Below are 21,074 nucleotides of genomic sequence, written 5' to 3' on the forward strand. Positions count from 1 at the left end.
GCCTGCAGAGAGCAGGTGGGACGCCTCCCGAGCATCCACCTCTAAGTCAGGTGCTGGGCGGGGATACACGAGACGATTTCTGACCTCAGAGAATATTGTACAGTTACATACAGACGAAAACAAAGTCAAGCTTTGGGAAAGGAAATACAGAGTTAAGCACAAGAAGAAATCAGGGTGGACCAGAGAGATGAAAAGTGTTTATGAAGATCAAATTCCAACGGGGCCCTGAATGATGGGAAGAATTTAGACAGACAAAGTTGATAAGAAGGTCATTCTGAGAGAGGGCGATAGATGTGGAAAGGAGTTAGTCTGGCTTGTCTAGGGACCTGGGGAGACCAGACTGGGAAAATGAAAGAATGTGTTGAGAAGGAGGGAACCAGAGCAAGGCAAGCAGGCCTTTGGAAGATGCTTCGTGCTAACTGGACGCTTCTTAAAATGCAGTGCCCGCTCCCATGTGGCCTCGCAGATTCACAGCTTCCCACCCTGGATGTTTTTCTGTCTGTGGAACCACAAAGGGAAGTGTTGGGGGAACTGGTTTAACTCGCAAGTCTGATGAGGACCTTAGTTTCCATGAGATTTTTAGCTAAGCTAATTTTTTTTAAACTTCTAAACGAATACAGGAAAGTTTGGCAATCTTTAAAACCCCCTGCCAGGCTGGTGTTCTGCATCTACTCCTGACCTGGCCTAGGCTGGTGACCTGGGACACTCCAGAGACCATGCAGACCGCGCCCAGAACGTGAGGATCTGCGCCAAGTCCGAGGTAGTCCATGAGATCATGGGAGGCTCCCTCAAACGCTGCTGCTTTTGCTTCCATAAAACAGAGAGGATCCGGGCCACTGAGGAGTCCATCCGTGGCTGCTCCTTGGAGACCGACTCAGAAAGAGACTCTGGCGTGCAGCCCGCCATTCACGGCTCCACCCCTGAGCACCGCCACAGCCGCGACCACAGCCACACAACATCCCTGTCTGGAGTCGGAGCTGGGCTTCACTCTGGACTGGCTTCTAAGTCAGGAAAATAAGTTTTCTCTCTCTTTTTCTCACTATTACTTGGTGTTTGTTCTGACTTGGAAAAGGTACACTGTGAGTGCAGGGTGAGCCAGAGGTTTGTTCTCAGTCTGTCAAGCCACTTTGATGATGGGAATAAAATCCTGGGAAGAGCAAGCCAGCTGGACAGGAAACCAAGCCACAGGGTTTTGGTGGGTTTGGGGCTTTTTTCTACCCCCAAATGGAAAAACCCTGGCATGGGGCATGGTATAGTGAAGATTTAGTGTTTAAAAAACCCGAAGTAGCCTGGGTCTAACAGATGGGCTGAAAAACAGCGTAATGGTGGCTTTAGAGGAGTAGCAGGAGTCAGGTACCACGAGGACTAAGTTTACATATATAAAATGAAACAAAGGGCTTGTTAAGAGTCTTGCTTTCTTCCACTTTTTTTATCATTTGTCTCTTGACAAATATCTGCCCAAGAACCTGATTAATATGTTTCTGCCTTGGGAAATCTCTGAACTTCATTAAACCTCCTGCCCTCTCTCCTGGAAGTTGGGGGGAGGCAGAATGCAGGGCGGAGAGAGTAGGGCTTCCCAGACACGTCCACAATGGCTCTAGTGTCTAGAGGACAGCAGGAGCTCTCAGGAAGTCTGTGATAAATTATTCACTTCTCCTGTCCCTTCCGGAATCCCAGTGGCTGCAGAGCTTTTTAACTGAGGACCATTCATTCAGAAAACACTTACTAAGGGACGACTAAGAGCCAGGAATAGTGCCAGTATTTGGAAATATGAAGATGAAATGATTCAGAAACGTAGTCACTGCCCTCAAGGAACTTCGAGTCCTGAATAGTGTTTTTCAAACTATAGGTTATGACCAATTTTGTTGGTTATGCAATCAACTACTGGGTAGTGACCAGCATAAGAAGGAGAAAGGGAAGGAGGAAGCGAGGGAAGAGGGGAGGTGAGAGAGGAAGATAGAGGGAGGAGAGAGCAACCTAGGGAAGGGAGGAAGGAGAAAAATACAACCAGAGTGCACCGAAGTCATAGCATTGTTTCCTTCACCTGTAAAGTCCTGGCCCAGAATGAATTTTTAACACATTTAAATGTAAAATATAAATGCAATAATTTTAAGTGAAAATATTGATTGATTTGTTCTAACTTGTTTCTTTTTCTTTTCCAGGTAATAAGCCACCACCCTACACTATACTAAATGGTATCAGTAGGGTTATGCTTGGTATCCGAAATGATGACGGATGTGTTGAGAGAGAACATTCCTGAAATTAAAATGCTGAACCTTGAGTAAATTCCCTGTTTCATTTTTAGACTGTTCATATCTTACACAGACATTACTTAAATTTCAAACTGTGCAAGATTGCATGAATGCGTGCACACATACACACACAGCACACAGATACACATTAGGTCACGTGTCCAGTGGATTTTTTGTTGTGAGTGGCTGTCAGAAACACCTGAAAGTCACCAGTTCAGTGGGCGAAACACATAACCAACCACACCCGAGTGTGACAAGGGCCCGGAAGGAGGGGTTGACAGAGGGAAAATCCAAGATGGTGGGCACCGTTTGGTGTCCCTGGGTGAGTCTAGAAGCGACTTGGCGGAGAGCTGGAGAGTGAGGGAGAAGCTGGGATACGGACCACGGGCAGAGTGACCACAGCAGAGGAAGTACAACATGTCCAAAGACTTGGGCACATGACATGTTTGGAGAGTAGCAATAAGTGCAAAGGGGAAGAACAGCAGGAAATGATAGAGGATGAGTGAAACGCCTCAAACAGGAGGGCTTAGGAGTGACCTTTAAAAGCTCCAGTCCTTACTGGTGTGGCTCAGTGAGTTGAGCACTGTCTGTAGAACGAAATGTCACGGGTTCAATTCCTGGTCAAGGCACGTGCCTGGGTTGCAGGCTTGCGAGAGGCAACTGATCGATGTTCCTCTTTCACATTTATATTTCTTTCCCTTTCTTTCTCCCACCCTCCCCGCTCTCAAAAAATAAGTAAATACAATTTTTTAAAAAAGTTCTGTTTCTAACACTCATTTCATGTTTAAAAGAACCCTCCAAAGAGCTGCAGTTCCCAGTGGGACCCCATCAGCCCCATCCACACCGGAGAGCTGGGGTACCCACTCACCACTGTGAAGCCTTGGTGGCTCCCCGGAAGGGACAGAGAGTTTACTTTGGATATACGAACCTCTTCTACAAGAACACACTGCCATCGCCAGAGGCTGGAAACAGCTGTTCTGGCTTCAGGCTGCTGGCATCTGCTAAGGTCACTAAGTCAAGAGACTACGTGGACTTCAACAGAGTCAGGGGCTGAGGTCACTCTAGTTCCCAGGGAAGTACGACTCCAGAATCTTGATTAGACTCACGGCTTAACTTTATTCATCTAGAAACATCTACTGAGCACCATGGGGGATATCCTCATGGACAGAAGAGGAGAGAGAGGACAAAGTCCCACCTTTCCAGAGCTTAGGATCTTGTGCGCGTGTGGGTGTGGGGAGGGTGTATGTGGAAGAAAGCAAAACACACATACAACCATCAGAGGGAATTTCAGTAAGGACGGGGGTCTGGAGACAGGGAAGGATTTGGCCAGAGAAAGGAAAAAAGGAATTCTAGGCAGGAGAGTGAGCTGCAACAAAGATACAAAGGCGGGGACCTGCTTGCCACATGCAGGGAGGAATGCAGACCGGAAAATCAAACAGGTGCAGCGGATGAGCCTGATGGCTTAGGAAGACCCTGGGTCTTGAGCCCTAGCAGGGGCTCATCACAACCCACTGCAGGCTCTTCCTCTAGTCTTGGCTCTGCACAGGCCCACTCCTACTCAGATCTCCTCTGTTCTCAATGACAGCGAGCAAAAGGCATGGCAGCCTCTCACCACAGAGCCAGCGGAGGAGTTACTGAAGCTATGTCCTGGGGACCACCCTCAGGCCCAAAATAGGCCGGGAAGAAGAGAACCAGAAGAGAGAGAAAGTGGGTGGGGAATAAGGAGAGGGAAGGCAGGTAAGAAGTGGGGTGAAGGGAGCAGAAAAGAATAATGATGGAGAGAAAGTGGTGGTGGAGGGAGAGGGAAAACTAGTCTGCAACACATTCCCACATCCTGTCCTGGACCCCACCGCTTGACAGCGTCCAGCTGCGCCATGTCCTGCATTTAAAACTCACTTCAAAGCCTGCCTCTAGGAAACCTCGTCTGACCAACCATCGGAAGACAGCCTCCGAGGATGATCTACATGGCTGACTCGACACAGGGCGTCTTGTTGACCTCTCTTTGGTCTCTCCGAGACCCTGCTGGCCATCCCTGCAGTCCTTGTTCACGTCTCTGCAATGGCGGCCGTCTGCAGACCAGACGTTGTCTTTCCTTATACTCGGTTACAAAAGGAAGAGCCTCTGCGGGAAGGAGCCAGGAGGTGCTTCTTTGAGGCAGGCCACATTCCGTCACACAAATGTGGAAGTGTAAATGAAATAAAAAGGGCTGCTCGCCCCCTTCTGATTTCCCTCTTTACCACAGCCCCCCGCCAAGCAACCATCATATGGCATTCTTAGAGAAACAATAGGGCGTTTGTTTAAACCAAGATGCCAAATGGTCATGAATTGCAGAATATATATTTTTAAACAAGTTATTTTCCCCCCACTGTAACATCCAGAATTTAGATGTGCACGCAGGGCCAGCTGGCAGCAGCATGCAGGGCCTGGCTGGCTACCCGGGGCTGCTCGTTTACCTTGCCCTCCCTGGGGCGGGGGGATGGCAAAGCTGCGTTTTTATGTTATGCTCCAACCTCCATCCAGCCTTTCTTGGTCTGGAGCTTTTCAAGTGTTTATACTCACAACCCACACATATAAGCTGCTCCATAGCCCTCCTACTTGGATTTTCCTTTTAAAGTGAAGCCATCTTCGTGCCCTGTTCTGGTGGTGGACCAGTTTATAGGGGATTCTTACCAAGCTGCCAGGCACAAAGCAAGAGGAACGTGAGCTGTGAGTTTGCCCAGGAAGGAACTGAGTGTCCCAGCCACGTACTCAGAGCACGAGGGGCCCTGGAAAAGCTGCTTTTGTTCTTGGGGGATGGAGTCCAGCAAACAGAGGGCTTTCACCACTTTACCAGGGTCCTGGTAGGACTCAGCATGGCCCAGGCAGTCTGCAGAAGGCACCTCTTAGGTCAGGGTTGAAGTCACAGGCGCCTCTGCCTCCCTGGAAATGCCACTGCTGGAGAGGAGCCCACGGCCTCCATGTCGAGGCTTTGCCTTGCCCTCCACTCAGGCTCACCTGCCTTGTCGAGGGCCCCCAGGGAGCCTCCCACACCCCAGAGGCCCTCATATTTTTCCATCTCTCTATGAGGCATCTTTTTCTCATTAATGTACTAACACTCAAGTTATGTGCAGAGAATGAGGAAAAAGAGACCTTGTGTGGGACTTGGGATTTGTTCAAAGCCTGGGGAAACCGTTTTAGAGGGTGTATGTTTTTTATTCCTTTTATGAGAGATGCATGTTTCCCCCCCTCTGTGACTTGTTTAAAAGTAAAGTTTAATATGCTGCCAGAGAAATTGCTGGTTAATAACTTAATAAGCTATGTGCTAGGAATTATGGGAGAAAAGTAGTATCCAAGAGCTTTTATTGTACAGTTTGGGGCTTGGAGGATATATAGCTTCAGTTATTATATAAAATGTGAACAGAAGTCTCCTTTCTTTTCAAGCTCTACTTTCTCCCTAGGATTATAGAAAAAGATAAGTGAGGTGAAGGAAAAGGAAAACTTCTAGAAGCTGCATGAGAATCCTGTATGCAGATGACGAGGTGAGAACTTCAAACAGCATGGTCAACAGAACCGTGCTAATGTGAACTTGGCAGAGCACACACTTGCGACATTGGCCCTGGCTGTAATAGTAATAATGATAATAATCATGTCAACTGTTCTTTATTAAAAGTTTAATCTTCAAAAGATTCCTGTCTTATCTTTATTAAATTCTTAAGAGAAAAGAAAAATAATATTATTTTTAAAGGGCATTATTCTTCCCATTTTTACAAATCCCCAAAGAAGCTCATACAGCTCAAGTGACCTACCCAAGATCAGGGCAAAAACCAAGAATAGAATCAAGGTTTTCCAGACAAATTATATCTATGTGTCCAAACACAACCAGATGAGAAGTGAGACGCTGTGCCCAGCAAAGGGAGTATTTTGGTTTGTAGCCTCATGCTCTGGTGTTGTGTCCTGGTAGCCAGTCTGGAGAAACTCAAGGCTCCGGGCAGAGCTGTTTCTGTGGGGGCCGACATAAAGGCCTATTTTCAACAGGGCCAGTTATGCTGATAAAGACTTACTTACTCAACAATAGATATCTCCTGTATTTGCCTAGCTCTTTTGTACTTTCCCACCCATTATTCACCATGTCCTTCCCTGCCCTCATCTATTTCCCACTGTTATCTTAGAGCATCCCACTTTACAGAGGGGCCTAAAAACTGAGCCCTACCCCCGCCCCCCAAAATTACAGGCCACACATCATTGGTTAAGTAGCTGAGCTGGAACCAGAACCCAGACCAGCCCACCTCAAGAGTGCTCTTCACCTTTGAAAGGTGTGTTCATAGGCTAGAGGCTTTTCCATTCACTAAGGGCCTCTCGAAGTGCCGCTCCCTGTAGTCACCCAGGAAGAGGGGGCCCTGGGCTGGTGAGGGTCCCTTCTGACTCAGTGAGGGAGCCCTGGGCTGAGCTGAAGTTGTGTGGGAAGGTGTTATTTCCAGAGGCCTATAGGCCAGTCCCTTGGCCAAGGAACCCCAGGCATCACTGGCAGCTGAGCGCAGGAAGGACAGTGAGGTTTTGGATGGTCTCTCTAAAAGCCGCTCCCTTGGCCCATTCACATAAGCCCAGCCCACATGCCCCACAAGGCCTCCTGGAGGCAGCCTGAAGCTTGGCCACACAGGGCGACATACCAGCGCGAGTCAGCTCAGCATGAGGGGGGAGAGGCAGGAGACTAAGTGAGGCCTCAAGAAGCCCTCCCGCCAGGTCTGCATGTTGCCTGAAAGCCTGCCCGTTGAGTTACTGATTTCAGTTAAAGGTACTGTCTCCAAAAGATCTCTACTAAAAACAATTGTATGGCCCAGGACCATGAACTTATTCACATGTTAGAGCTTAGTAACGTGTTAGCACGATTTGTTGGCCAGATCAAGCAGTAGCTGAGTGGGTTTCTGCAGAAAGGGGATCTAGAGTAGCTAAGTTATGATGGCCACAAGATCTAGAGCAGGGGCGTCACACTCATTTTCACCAGGGGCCACATCAGCCTCACGGCTGCCTTCAAAGGGCCGAATGTAACTTTAGGACTGTATAAATGTAACTACTCCTTAACAGTTAAGCAAGAGCTCCGGGCTGCTGCCAGATAGAAACAAGGTGCTGGGCTGGATAAAACAAGGTGGATTCAGCTCATGGGCCTTGTGTTTGCCGCCTGTGAACCACAGCACGGGTCCCTGTCTAACAAGGGCAGCTCTGGAGAGAGGGCCTGGGGCAGCCCAAGGCAAGTGGTTGCAGTATTCCCTGTGATCAGGCTGCAGGAAGAACAAAGAGGATCAAGAGGCAAAAAATAAATGTGCTATTTATATCTCTAACCTGGGCCGTCTCCAGATCCAGCTGCATCTGTCAAGTAGGAAGAAATCACCTGCCCCCTTGTGTTTATTTCCTCATCTACAAACACTGGTTTGGGTTTTTGGAACAGGGAGTCAGAGTGCCACTTTTAGTCTCCTCTGGGGCTCCCATTGGGTGAGAGGCTGTGTGGGTGAGCCTCTAGACCCGCCCTAGCCTTGCACCATATTTTCTGTCTCTTCTATCTTCAACAGCTTGAACTTCCAGTTAAGCTTCTGTTTGAGGAGAGGATTCCACTAGATTAGATGATTTTTAAGTTCCCTGTCCCACTATAAATTCTGTGGTTCTATGGTCTTCTTAGCAGCATCTCTGTCCCCATTCCTAGCTGCCCAGGTAGGCAACAGGGGCTTCCAGGTGACAGAGAGCTGGTGGATTGCTACTAGGAAGGGCTGGAAAGTTTGTTGATCATTGGGAGAGTCTGGGAAGATTTAAAACACTGCTCATTGTGTCTCTCGTGCATGGAGATGGCAGCCTATTTGCCAATGTAAGCCTTAGTTTATTGACTTCCTTTCAACTCTTGGATCAAATCCAAATTCCTCTGGCTGACATTTAAGGCCTGCCACACCTGGTCTCTTATCAAATCTTACACTGCTCTCCAAAACACACCAAGTCTTCTTCAGCTCTGGCCCCTCACTGGCCCACAATACCTCGAGTGTATTCTCTATGGTGTGACAGCACGCATGTTGTCCACCATCGTGAACTGCTCTTTCCCGACACTTCTGGTGTTAGATCACACCTGTGCTCTAAGATCCATCTCGTATACCTACCTACCCTAGAATGAACGCCTTCTGAAGTCGTGTGTTTATTAAACGTATTACAGAATTAGAACTTCTATATGAACATCAGTGTTGGTTGTTTCACATACATAAGCTTTCTTTTCAACTAGATTGGAACATAACTAAACTCTGATAACAGAGACTCTATTATATATGACTAATATCACTAAAGTGGTTCCCACAAGCTGAGCACTGTACTGATTCCTTCCTTTGTACTTGGATGATGAGACCAACACAACTTCCTTGGCAACATAGGCTCTATACCAGTGTAACCTCACTCATTCTCCAATCTATGAAAATTAACCTTAACTAACAGCTGCATCTCACTCGGCCTTTAGAGACTTCTCCCTCCTCCTAGGCGACTTCCTGACATGCCACCCCCTGCCCCCCACAAGCTGGCTCCTGTAACACAGTCTGGCCTCAATACAGCATTTACCAAACTCTAACTTATTTACAGTTAGTTAAATCCATACCTGCCTTGACCAGGTAGCTCAGTTTCTTAGAGTGTCATCCTGATATGCCAAGGTTGTGGGTTTGATCCCCAGTCAGGGCACATACAAGAATCAACCAATGAACGCACCAATAAGTGGAATGACAAAATTAATGTTTCTCTTCCTTCTCTCCCTTTCTCTAAAATCAGCAAAAAAAAAAAAAAAAAAATCCACACCAGTCTTATTTACTTGGTTTTTGAAGTAGGGACAACATCATTCATCTCTAAATTCCCCCCTGTGCCTTGCTTTGTACTGTTTGTGAATCTGAGCTGGCTTGAATTCACGGGGAACAGCTCAATGAAGGTAACCAAGGTGTTGATTTATCCAAGAGATGGAACACATTACACACTAAAGGAAAAACCCCACTGTATTAGAGCTTTACATCATATTATGAGAATGTGTTGAGGACACTTGGAGCCTGCACTCCCTTGAAAGCCGGGCCGTGACAACGTGGCCCATACCTTCCAACAGCAACACCCCAACAGGCCAAGAGCTACAAGTGGAGCAAGACAGGGTGTTTCCGAGCCCTCTATCGAACTAATTACCAACTCCAGGTTAGGTCTGCAGGTTTCTATGCTCGAAAGTAGAAAGCATGCGCAGCTGGGGAGTGAATGCTTGATGCACAGTTGCATAAAAGGGCTGTTTCTAGTTCTCGCAGCGGTATGCAGAAACTTTGATCTTGGGCAACTTGCTTAAAGGCTCAGTTTAATACATTGACCACTGCTGACTGCTCTTACCCAACCAGTTTCCATAAGCTCAGCCTGTCAACAAGAAATACGTCGTATACCCTCAAGCTTCACTTCTTCTCAAACAACTTATTCCTTCGGGACTTCGACATACTTTTAAATGTACTATCTAGTGAAAATGTTTTGCACCTTGTCCATTGGTTTGGGTTAAAATATGCTAACTTAATGTTTCTCTCTGTTTTTTAAAAATACTAACAGGATCTCATCCCGAGACACTGTGACCTTAAACATTCCTGAGAAGTCTGGAAGGGAAGCGAGCAGATGTCAACAAGCTTGGGTCTAAAATACAGCAACTTCATTTCTCTCATTCAAGTATGTTATGAGGCTCAAGAAGACTTTGAATGGGCTGAGTTGGAGGGCTAAAGAAGGGTCCTCATGAGAATCTTTCTCTTCAATAAAACCTTGGAGTTGAAAGAAAAGCAATTTTAAAAAGGGGGAAGAGGAAAGTACTGGGAAAACTCTTATTTTGATAAAAAAGAAAAAGAAAGTGCAGAGAAGAAACAAACCAAAAGCAAAACCCAAGCCCAGCAATGCCTGGAAACTTGCTATGTAACTAACCATCCCTGCTCAGACTTGCTTCCCCTAACGTCCTGGCAGGGACCACAAATGGTAGCCTTAAAATGCCACACGATCCTCTGAATGCTTGAACAATCCTTGACCGGAGTCATTTCAGCGGCATGGGAGTAACAGCAACCTGCAGCTGTGGCGAAAAACCGAGGGCTCTATTTCAAGTACAGCGGTTACGAAAGAAGGACCTCTTCCTTTGGGAGGGGATCAGTCCAAGAGACACGAGGGCTTTGGGGAAGGGCTAAGGGACAGTGGGAAAATGGAATCAGACCTAAGCCCCAGTATTCCTGCCTGGGAAGTGGAGTATCTTGTGTGAATAAATTTGGTGGTTAGAAAATAAATGCTGTCTTCAGCTGTAAAGCAAAACAGAATCCTACACCAGGCCTTCTGCAGCTGGCCACAGACTCCCCTGGGAAAGAGCTGGGATTGCCACACACAAGAAGGCAAGCCCTGGCTTTGTCTCTAGAAGCATATTTTCCTTACACATTCAAGCCCACAGGACCCCCAGGGACACACCACTCAGCTCAGGGGGGACCAGCAAGTGAGAGAGAATGGGGAGAATAGACGAGAGCCTGGATAACGGACAGGGAAGGAGGTGGTGAAGTGACTGGGAGTACATGTGCTGGGGCAGTGGGGGGGGGCAGACGAGGGGCTCAGGCAGGGAGAAGTGGGAGTGTCAGGAGCACCCGGGGAAGCTGTATAGGAAAGGAGATGGACCACAGAGCTAATAACTTTTGCAAATAACAACTAACTTGGGGTGACAAATTGGGTCTAGTACAAAGAGTAGGTCTTCAACGAACATTAGCTCCCTCCACCATGTCTTCCCCAGCCCCACATCAGCACTGCTTTATTCAAAAATGTATTTCTCAAGGTTGCTTTCCCCATAACCTTGGGACCTGTTCTGGTATTCCTGAGAGCCTGTTTTTCTCACCAGAATATCAGACTGTTATTTTTCAAAATGATAAATACTTACTGCATGCCAACAAAGCATTGGTCCTACCCCAGGCAGTGAGGCCACTGGGACAGCTGCCCAGGCAAGGGAGTGTGGACTCCCCAGCGGGGCGCCGGGGCCCTGCACCCTCTCCATGCAGGTCATCCCAGATGGATGGGGAAAGGATTCTGGAATGACCCCATCAATAGCCTCAGCCCTGTCCTGTGGCTCCAAGCTCCAGTCACAAGCCCTTGAGGACGAGGGTGTGAAGTATTTAAAAGAGAGGGCTGGCTGATCACAGTGCCTGGCACCCTGACCCTGGGCCCTTGGAATACGTACTCTGCCCCCTAACCCGCAGCACTGGAATTGCCTGGGAGCTTGTTGGAAATGCAGGATCTCAGGCCCCACCCCAGCCTGACTGAGTGGGAGTCTTCATCTCAGCAGACCCCCAGGCCATTCCTGTGTGCCCTTGGTCTGAGAGGCACTGCTCTGAAGAATGTGGAAGGTTGCACCACTCAACGCCGTGCCGTGCCATGAAAACACTGTCTGGACAGACGGAGGAGGTGTGGTTCAGCAGAAAGAGCCTGACAAGGCTCAGGGAGCTAAGTCCTCAACAAACGCCAGCTGTTGTCAGGGAGAATCCTACCCCTGGTCAGCCGTGTGAGAACAGACTAATAAATACCCCGTCTCTCTGGGCTGCACTTCCCACAAGCAGGGGATGGAGTGGGTTGCAGTCAACTTCAACATTCTTTCAGCACTAAAGTTCTAGGTCTGTGATTCTGTCTGTGGCCTTGTTTTGTTCCCTTTGCTACACTGAAGTAGTGGTTTTAATAAACAGTTGCCGTATTTGATGTAGCCTGGAATACAGTGGGGCTCAATAACTGTTTGTACAATGGAGTGGTAAAGTGTAGTCTATTCTATCTAAGCATCACCTCAAAAAAGTGAAAATGGGCCATGAACTTCCAGAAAAATCAATCACACAAGAGTATTAGGTTTAAATGGCACTTTGGGGAGCAAATGACATAACTGAAAATAACCTGCTAAGGTAGCTTTTAAGTAACCAACCTCAGAAATTCACCCATATGTGAAACAATTGTATGGGCCCTCTGTGCAAAGTTTCAATGGCTACATCTCCTGGGTGGCAGGCTAGAGAAACAGTCCAACCATCTTTCTCAAATGAATCATTGGCCTCAGGAAAAAAATACGAGTACCCTTTAGCACGACTTTTATTGTACCCAATTCTCATCCTTGACCCTCTCCCTCAGGGCGATGGGAGACACAAGAGTGCACAAGAAAACAGCAGCAGTTCTCAATCTGACTGCATTTTAGAATCTCCCGGAGAGCTTTAAAAATACCAGTGCTTGGGCTACACTCTAAATCAAAAAATCAGAAATTCTGGAGGTCAGACCTGGCATCAGTAGGTTTGAAAACCTCTCCAGATGATTCTAATATGCAGCCATCAGCCAACCTGGTACTTGAGAAATGCCAACAGCCAGGGTCAAAAACCCCTCATTCTGAGGGAGCTCAGCAGGTAACCTACAGGAGAAGTCAGCTCTGGCCCATTGCAGCCCTGTGGGAATTTGGCCTGGTGTTGCTGGACCTTCCAGTTTTTCAAAAGAAGCTAGAAATCTGATTTACTGTAAAATTTCCTGATTTTAAAAATACCAGCAACTAAAGTCAAACAAAACACACCTATGGTCAATTTGCTCTAGATGCACTGTCAGTCTGACCCCTCTGGTGGCCGGTGCACAACACACCTGGGCCCGAGCAATGCCGCACAGACAGCCAGGAGACGACTCTCCGTAAGCTGGCATAATAAAACACTTACGTACGGCAGCTTCCATGCTGAAACGCCAGAAGTAAAAATGGAAAAAATGTCTACATTGTTTTAACTTATCTGTTAACTCATGCCAAGCTGAAAGGCTGACTGAACTGGGCGTCTCACCCATGGGGTCTGCCTCCCCAACTGGTTCACTGTAGAAAAATAGATTTTCTTATACTAAGGGAGATTTGAGAACAGTTAATGAAATATTGACAAATCTGCTAAACAGAGCTCAGCACGCAGAAGGCATCCAAAAAGCAAAAACTTCCTCAACTGAATCTTTAAAATCTTAGTGAAATACTGATGGACGCCCCCCATCCACTGCTCGTGCAAAGATAAACTGACATACCTCTTGTAATTCAGTACGGCAGTGTGCATCAAGACCCTCAAAACTTTTCATATCCTTGTGGTTAACTTATCTTATTGTTGGACATCAAGCCTAGGGTAATAACCCACAATCACTTAAAATCTCTCTCTCTCTCACACACATACACGCAACCATAAGGATTTCGACTAGAATGTTATTATGACATGAAAAATGGAAAGCAAACTAAAGGGCCAGCAAGGGAGCAATAGTCAGGTAAACTCAATGCCTGACAAAAAATATGCTACCTTTAACAAATATATCCAGAGATATGTTCTAATTTAAAAATAGGCAAAAGTATTTTACTTTTAGAGATGCACAGGTGGTAAAACTAGGAAGAAAAGCAAGGGAATAGTTATCATAAGCCAGGACAACGAGAACCTCTGAGGAATGACAGGGTACAAAGAGTTTTTTAAAATGTTTGTCATGAAAAAAATTTTTTAAACTTGTGATAAACTATACATAACATAAAACTTACCATCTTAACCATTTTAAGTGTACAGTTCAAGTGTTGATCACCTTACACTGTCACTCACCCAGTCTCCAGAACTCTTTTTACCTTGAAACGCTACAGCTCTGGACCCATCAACACTGGCTCTTCATCCCTCCACACACCCTGCTCCCCAGCCCCTGGCAACCACCACTCTGCTTTCTTCTCTACGAATCTGACTGCTCTGGGCTCCTCGTATGAGTGGGGTCATATAGGATTTGTCCTTTTGTGACTGGCTTATTTCACTTAGCATAATATCTTCAAGGCTCATCCATGTTGTAGCACGTGTTAGAATTTCCTTCCTTTTTAAGACTGAATAATGTTCCATTCTCTCTCTCTCTTTCTCTCCCCCTACACACATACACACACACACTATATATTTTTTATCCATTCATCCATCAAGGGACACTTGGGTTACTTCTACCTTCTAGCTGTTGCAAATAATGCAGAATAATATTGTGAATGTGCAAATACCTCTTTGAGACTCTGCTTTCAATTCATTAAATATATACGCAGGAGTGGGATTTCTAGGTCATATGTTACTTATGTTTTTAATTTTTTTGAGGAAATGCCATAGGTTTTCCACAGTGACTACACTACACAGAATTTTTAATAATAATAGTAAATGCTCTCAGGATACCGTTAAGTGAACAAAGTAAACTATAACTTACATATATAGTATAACCTCAACTACATTAAAAATGAATAGGAAAAAAGATGAAGTAACTACATACATAAAACTGTTAACCAATATAATAGCGGTTTCCAGTGGATGTTGGTAAGATTAGACTTATGTTCTCTTCCAAATTTTATACTTGACTAATATTCTATAATAAGCATGTACAACACTGATAATCAAGAAAAAAAAGAAAAAATTTAGTAGGACATAATTTTCTTCCTGGTCATCACATCATTCACTATATAGTCTGATAGTCCATTCAGTTCACCACATTTACAGAAAGAAAAGCACACACACTTATTTTTTTTCTTTCCATAACCAAAAGAGACACTAGAGAACCAAATTGATTTATAAAAAATTTTAAGCTGACACAAGTGGCACACGGGGAGAAGGGGAGAAAGTGAAGTGACTGGCAAGGGGGCGAGTGCTGGGAGACAGCTTCCTCCCAGGCAATCTCAGAGGCCAGGCCGTGGCATTGTCCCCTCTTTGAGCGCACCCCTCCGCCAGCCACAAAGTGGTAAGACAGGTTGTTCCACTCTAGCCGCTACCTAAGGCTCTGCCCCACACAATTTACAGGTGTCTTTTCTACAATAGGCTATGCTGCTAAGACAGGGAGTCAAAGCAGGTCTACATAATACACAGAAACAAACACGGGGAGGCTGCCAAATTGAGGGGACAAAGGCATATGGCCCAAATGAAGGAACAGAACAAAACTCTAGGAAAAGAACTAAACGAAACGAAGATAAGCAACCTATCAGATGCACAGTTCGAAACACTGGTGATCAGGAGGCTCAAAAAACTCACTGGGTACTGCAACAGCATAAGAAAGACCCAGGCAGAAATGAAGGTTGCATTAAGTAAAATAAAGAAAAATCCACAGGGAACCAATAGTGGAGGGATGAAGCCAAGATTCAAATCAATGATTTGGAACATAATGAAGAAAAAAATATTGAATCAGAACAGCGAGAGGAAAAAGGAATTTAAAAAACTGAGAATAGAATAAGGAGGCTCCGAGACACCTCCAAACGTACCAGCATCCAAATCAGGGATGCCAGGAGAAGATGAAGAGCGAGAAACTGAAAACTTATTTGAAAAAATAATGAAAGAAAACTTCCCTAATTTGTCAAAGGAAATAGACCTACAAGTCTAGGAAGCACAGAGTCCCAAACAAATTGGACCCAAAGAGGACCGCACCAAGACAAATCATAATTAAAATGCCAAAGGTTAAAGATAAAGAGAGAATCTTAAAAGCAGCAAGAGAGAAGCAGAGAGTTAACTATAAAGGAGTTCTGTCATAAGACTGTCAGCTGATTCCTTGAAAGATACTTTACAGGCTAGAAGGCACTGGCAAGAAGTATTCAAAGTGATGAAAAGCAAGGACTTACGATCTAGATTACTCTATCCAGCAAAGCTATATTTACAATGGAAGGGCAGATAAAGTGCTTCCCAGACAAGGTAAAACTAAAGGAGCTCATCATCACCGAGCCATTATTATATGAAATGTTAAAGGGAACTATGTAAGAAAAAGACAAAAACTATGAACATTAAAATGGCAATAAATTGCACAACTATGAACAAACTGCACAACTATTAGAAATACAAATTAAGCAAACAAGCAGAACAGAAACAGAATTACAGATATGGAGATTTGGAGGGTTATCAGCTGGGAAGGGGAAGGGGGTGGTGAGGGAAAATGTGCAGGGGTTAAGAAGTACAAACTGGTAGGTACAGAATAGATGGGGGGGGCGGTTAAGAACAGTACAGGAAATGGAGAAGCCAAAGAACTTATATGCATGACCCATGGACATGAACTAAGGGAGGGGATGGCTAGACGGAATGGGGGTATCAGGCAGAGGGCAGCAAAGAAGGAAAAATTGGGACAACTGTAATAGCATAATCAATAAAATATATTAAAACAAAACAAAAAACTTTTAAGCCCAATATAATAGTAATTTTCTCAAAGTAAATAAATCTTTTCTCCTCTTAGTCCTCCTGGACAGGGTTTTTAAAGTCCTTCCTGTGCAGGCAGAGCCTGTGGGCCAGCTGGGCCAGTGGCAGACAGCACCCGACCAGGGACTGCGCCGACTGCCCCTCCGCAGCGCCCACTGCCAGCCTCTCCAGCACAGCAGCTGACCCCTGTTCTCACTCGGTTTCTGGCCTGGGCAGCTCAGTTTTCCTTCAATAGTTGGTAAACTGCCTTCACACCGAGAGAGAGAGAGAGACAGTCAACTGGACTGAGGAGGGAGGAATGGAGAAAAAAGGGGAAGGAAGGGACTTGAAGGATTAATGAGCTGACTTCTATAAAGGCTTTGACATCTTGGAATGAAAAGCGGCCTGTAAGAGCAGAAGCCCAGTCCTCTACTCAGGCCACGCTGCCAGCTGGCCATTCATCACCAGAAATTCCCCAATAACTCCATGGCTATTGCTTAATCACCTCATATAAATCCCTATTAATCTTGCAAAGTCAAAACACAAATATATGACAAAAGTCTTTATGTGCCCTAATTTCAGGGTCAAAATTTTAAAAACTGAGTTGGTTATCCAATGGCTCCAATGAACTTCAAAAAAAAAATCCCTTCTTTGGGAATCAAAGGACAAATAAATGACACCTTCACTAATGTTTTTGTACTTACTGGACTGCATGAACTCAGGCTAATGATCAAATAAACTGTAGAGGAAAAAAGGTGTTGGTGCTAAAATTTAAACCAACATTTTTTTTTTTGCTGTAACATTAATGTTTCATAGCTTATACCGAAAAGATCCAGAAAGTCCTTAGTAGGCACAAAGGAACATGTACTCCTCTTTCACGTGTCAATTGTTAGGGACAGAAAGGAGCCACTTCAACAGTGGAATTTGGAACTCTGTGCATTATAACGTCTTTCGGGGGAAAGGCAGGCGAGAACGTGAAGACAGGGCTGGCTTTGAGAAGGGCCCACTAGGACCCAGAATGGGCTCACGTGAGCAAGCAGCTGTTAGTGCAGACACCTCCCGTAGCAACACTCTCGGAGGACCTCAGGGACAGGGCAAGCATGTGACAGATCGAAGCTGCATCACTTATATCCAATTTATATGCAACACTTATATCCAATTCAGGAACCTCAAGGTTGTTGTGTCGATGATGTGAATAATACAGGGAAAAAGATCCATGGCTTTGGAATGCATTGTGTTCTGGCAATATGTTTTCCTCCTAAACTTTATTTTAGGCTCCAAACACATCCTGGTTAACATGGTAAAGTGCGTTGGGCAGTAAGAGGAAGCCTGGGGTTCGGAACCATCTACAGACCACCCACAAAGTGTAAAGTTCACACTTGCATAATAAAATGTTGACTGTACTGGAAACATAAAAAGTGGCTTTCCTGGACTCTTAGCAAGCAAGGTGGAAACCCAGTGAATTGAAGTGATTCATGCCTTTGTTTTCTAGGGCTGGAAAACCATGGAGAAAAATCAGAGAAGTGGGTGGGGGTGATGATGATGAAAAGCCTGATTAAAAAATTGCAACAGGAACCACAGGGAAGGTTAAAAGAGGCCAGGAGGACTTCTCCAGCTCCAGAGGAGGCTTATGGCAGCTTTGTCATCCATCGTCAGGCATTGCACAACATGAAGGTCTGTTCAGATGGCTGGCCTGTTACTCCATCTCCTCCTTCCTATCCAAACAGATGGAACAGGCTCATGAAGCCAGTGGATGATGAATTTTGTAAAACCCATGAAAGGGTAGCAAGCTACGGGGCAGAAATTCCTTCCTTATAGAACTTTAAGAACAGGAGATGTAGTATTCTCTCTCTGGCCTGTTCAGGCTGAAAACCAGGGGTTTCAGTAGCAGGGTTTCTGAAGAGACCTGACTTTGTGATAACCTAGCAATAACAGCCAGAGGGTCTGGCCCACAAATTGGTAAACACGTAAGAGCACAATGTGGTCACAGTTCTCTGTTCTGAAGAAAGCACCTGGGAGAGGCTGTCCAAAAGCCACACAGAAGGCAAACGATACTAGGGTTATGGAACTGGTTTACGGTCAGTTGACCCCTACTCTTTAAATAAAAGAGAGAGAACAAAGACTGGGCGGAAAACCATCACTCCCTTTATTGGCATTTCAGACACTAAAGAATTTCCCCATCAATATCCCTGTCCAAAGCTACAGGTGCTTAGAAAAACCGCAGACTCACACATCCACACTCGGAGGAACCCTTCACCTCACCGGCAGGTTTCCTTTAGGATTTTTTTCATGACGTGGCCCAAGTGTTCCTTCAGCTTCGTTTTCTGCCACATGTACCTTACACTCACACCAGGAGAGCCCTTTATCGTTCTCCACACTCACCATGCCATTTCACGCTGCCATGCCTTTTGCCTGCGTCACTATCCGAGCCTGGAATGTTCCACCCGGCCCTGGCCCCTTGGCAAAATGCTACTTGTCTCTTGAAGGGTGCAATGTTGGGTCCCCCCTGCCCCTCCTCTGGGCTACTTCTGTACTTACCACATACGTTTATTATCACACTTACCACACTGGATGAAAATTATTTATTTCCACACCTTTCTCACACCCTGGGTGTGAGCTCCTTGAAGCTAGGACTAGTTCTTCTATATCTGCATCCCTGCTTTTCCTGACACAAAGGCCGGTGTGTGGCCTGTGCTCAGCAATGCTCTGTTGAATTCCACTGAGTTGCAGGCCTTGCCATATAAGGTGGGAAGCCCAACAAAAGTGAACAGAAGCATATATTTTTAAAAAACAAAAATAGAGGCTGTTATGTGAGACAGCCAACATTCTGATTCCTAATCAAACACAGCACATCACAGCATGGAATGTGGGGGCCCGGGGCCTCCGGCAGACCTGCCCTGCTGAAGCTCACGCAGGATGCACCGGGGGCCCTGCAGTGACACCGCCCCACAAACGTCAGAGTCCTGCGGCCTGGGTTTTGAACAGTGCCACAGGCAGGGCTTCCTATGTAGTCAATGAGAAATTCCTTTAGTCCATCTTTCACACAGAAAATGTTCTAAGTTCTAGAATAAACAAACGATGGCAAGGATGAAAAAAAAATACGTATTCACCCTTCTTTGCCTTGCTTGTTCAAACTACCCTACTGAAAATGGCGACGTCCGTGTCTTCTTATTCACACTTCACCTGGCCTTCAGACCCACTCAAGCCTCACACCAATCTCTAATCTCTGAGTCGCCACAGCACCAAGAGTTTGTACCACACGATTTCATCAACTACTGCCTTTTATCGTTATAACATCTAACACAAGGTTGGGCACATATTAATAAAAATAAGCTGATTTTCATTTATAAAAATCACAGGGTTGAGCAGGTATTAATAAAAATAAACTGATTGGTGGACAGATAAAAAAGCCATATTACATGTCCCCCAGCCACATAGCAGTTTTAGAATAATTGTCAAAAAAATATTTTTCTTTCTTTACCACAACCCAAAGTTCTAAAAAGATAAATACTCCAATAACTTTAGAAAACTTATGCCAATGACGTTTAAAACTCCCACGACTAGGGACAGCAACTCTCCAATATATTCCTAACCCCTGATAAGGCCTTGCTCCCGAGGGATTTGAACATACCTCTTGGCCAGCCAGAGTTTGGCTTTGGTACAAACAGCAATGTCAGCCAGCTCCTGCTGAGAGTATGCATTCATTCTGTATCTGGAGTCTGAGAAGGCTTTTAACAAATGAAAAACCTAAACCAAAAAAGAGAAAAAGTAATTTCTATTGTGAATATATATATTTTTTTTCTAAATGCAAGTTCCTCACTTTCAGGTTTCCTCAAAATAGCCCCTCAAAGAAAACAGACTCCTGCAGAATGTTGCTCCGGGCTCTTTGCAGAAAGCACGTTGGAACTGGAGCATGAGGCGAGCAGTGCAAAACCTACGTACCTGTGCGCAGCGTTCCCGACATAATTCCAAATAAAGACTAACTCCAAATAAAGATGGCCGCTCTGTGACCAGACAATCACTTGATACAAGAGCTTAGCAGTTACAAACCCATAAACTGATTTTAGCAAAGAAAGATGGGTACTCTGTGACCAGACAAGAGCCTATCAGTTCCAAACAACCTATAAGTTGATTTCAGCAAGGCAATGTAAACATCTTTCTTTATGTTAGCAGTCTCTTATTAAAAAATGTACCCTTTAAAGCCTGAGAGTCTAAGCTGGTTTACATGCCTGGGTTCATCGGAACAGTCTGGCGACAGAAAGAGGCGACAGTGACGCTTGCCTTTGCAAATCCTGGGCAGTGGCGTTTGTAAACTATTTAGATTTTTTAGCAGTTTTTTGCTGAGATGTCAGGAGTGGAGGCAGCAGTGCAGACACACCCCACTTTCTTACTCTTACATGACATTATATATCAGAATTAAGCAGGAAAAAGAAAGAATTAAGCAGAGGAAGACAGATCTGTGGTATCTCTAGCTGCCTGTGTTTGGAATGCAGGCCACGGTTCCAGCGGACACGTGACACAGGCCAGGTGCGAGTGTGCGTGCCCACCTACATGTGTCTTCGCTTCACACTCACATATGACATCAACAAGGCCTTTGTGAGGAGTACAAGCCTGCAGCTGAGAAAGAAAGTGGACAAGGGTGTAGATGAGATCCTCTGAACTTAGCTACTGCCAAGGA

General features: G+C 45.5%; 1 protein-coding gene across 5 annotated transcripts in view; it reads right to left on the reverse strand.

Moving 5' to 3' along the window:
- THADA (THADA armadillo repeat containing) overlaps positions 1-21,074 on the reverse strand; it is a 287,667-nt gene that overhangs the window by 68,158 nt on the left and 198,435 nt on the right. For all 5 annotated transcript variants that reach the window (XM_028514640.2, XM_036027907.1, XM_036027906.1 and 2 more), the window contains one exon: positions 20,028-20,143. In XM_028514640.2, coding sequence (XP_028370441.1) covers positions 20,028-20,143 — 116 coding nt within the window. The remainder of the gene's footprint in view (positions 1-20,027; positions 20,144-21,074) is intronic.

Source organism: Phyllostomus discolor, chromosome 6 (assembly GCF_004126475.2).
Source record: "Phyllostomus discolor isolate MPI-MPIP mPhyDis1 chromosome 6, mPhyDis1.pri.v3, whole genome shotgun sequence".
NCBI classification, from domain to species: Eukaryota; Metazoa; Chordata; class Mammalia; order Chiroptera; family Phyllostomidae; genus Phyllostomus; species Phyllostomus discolor.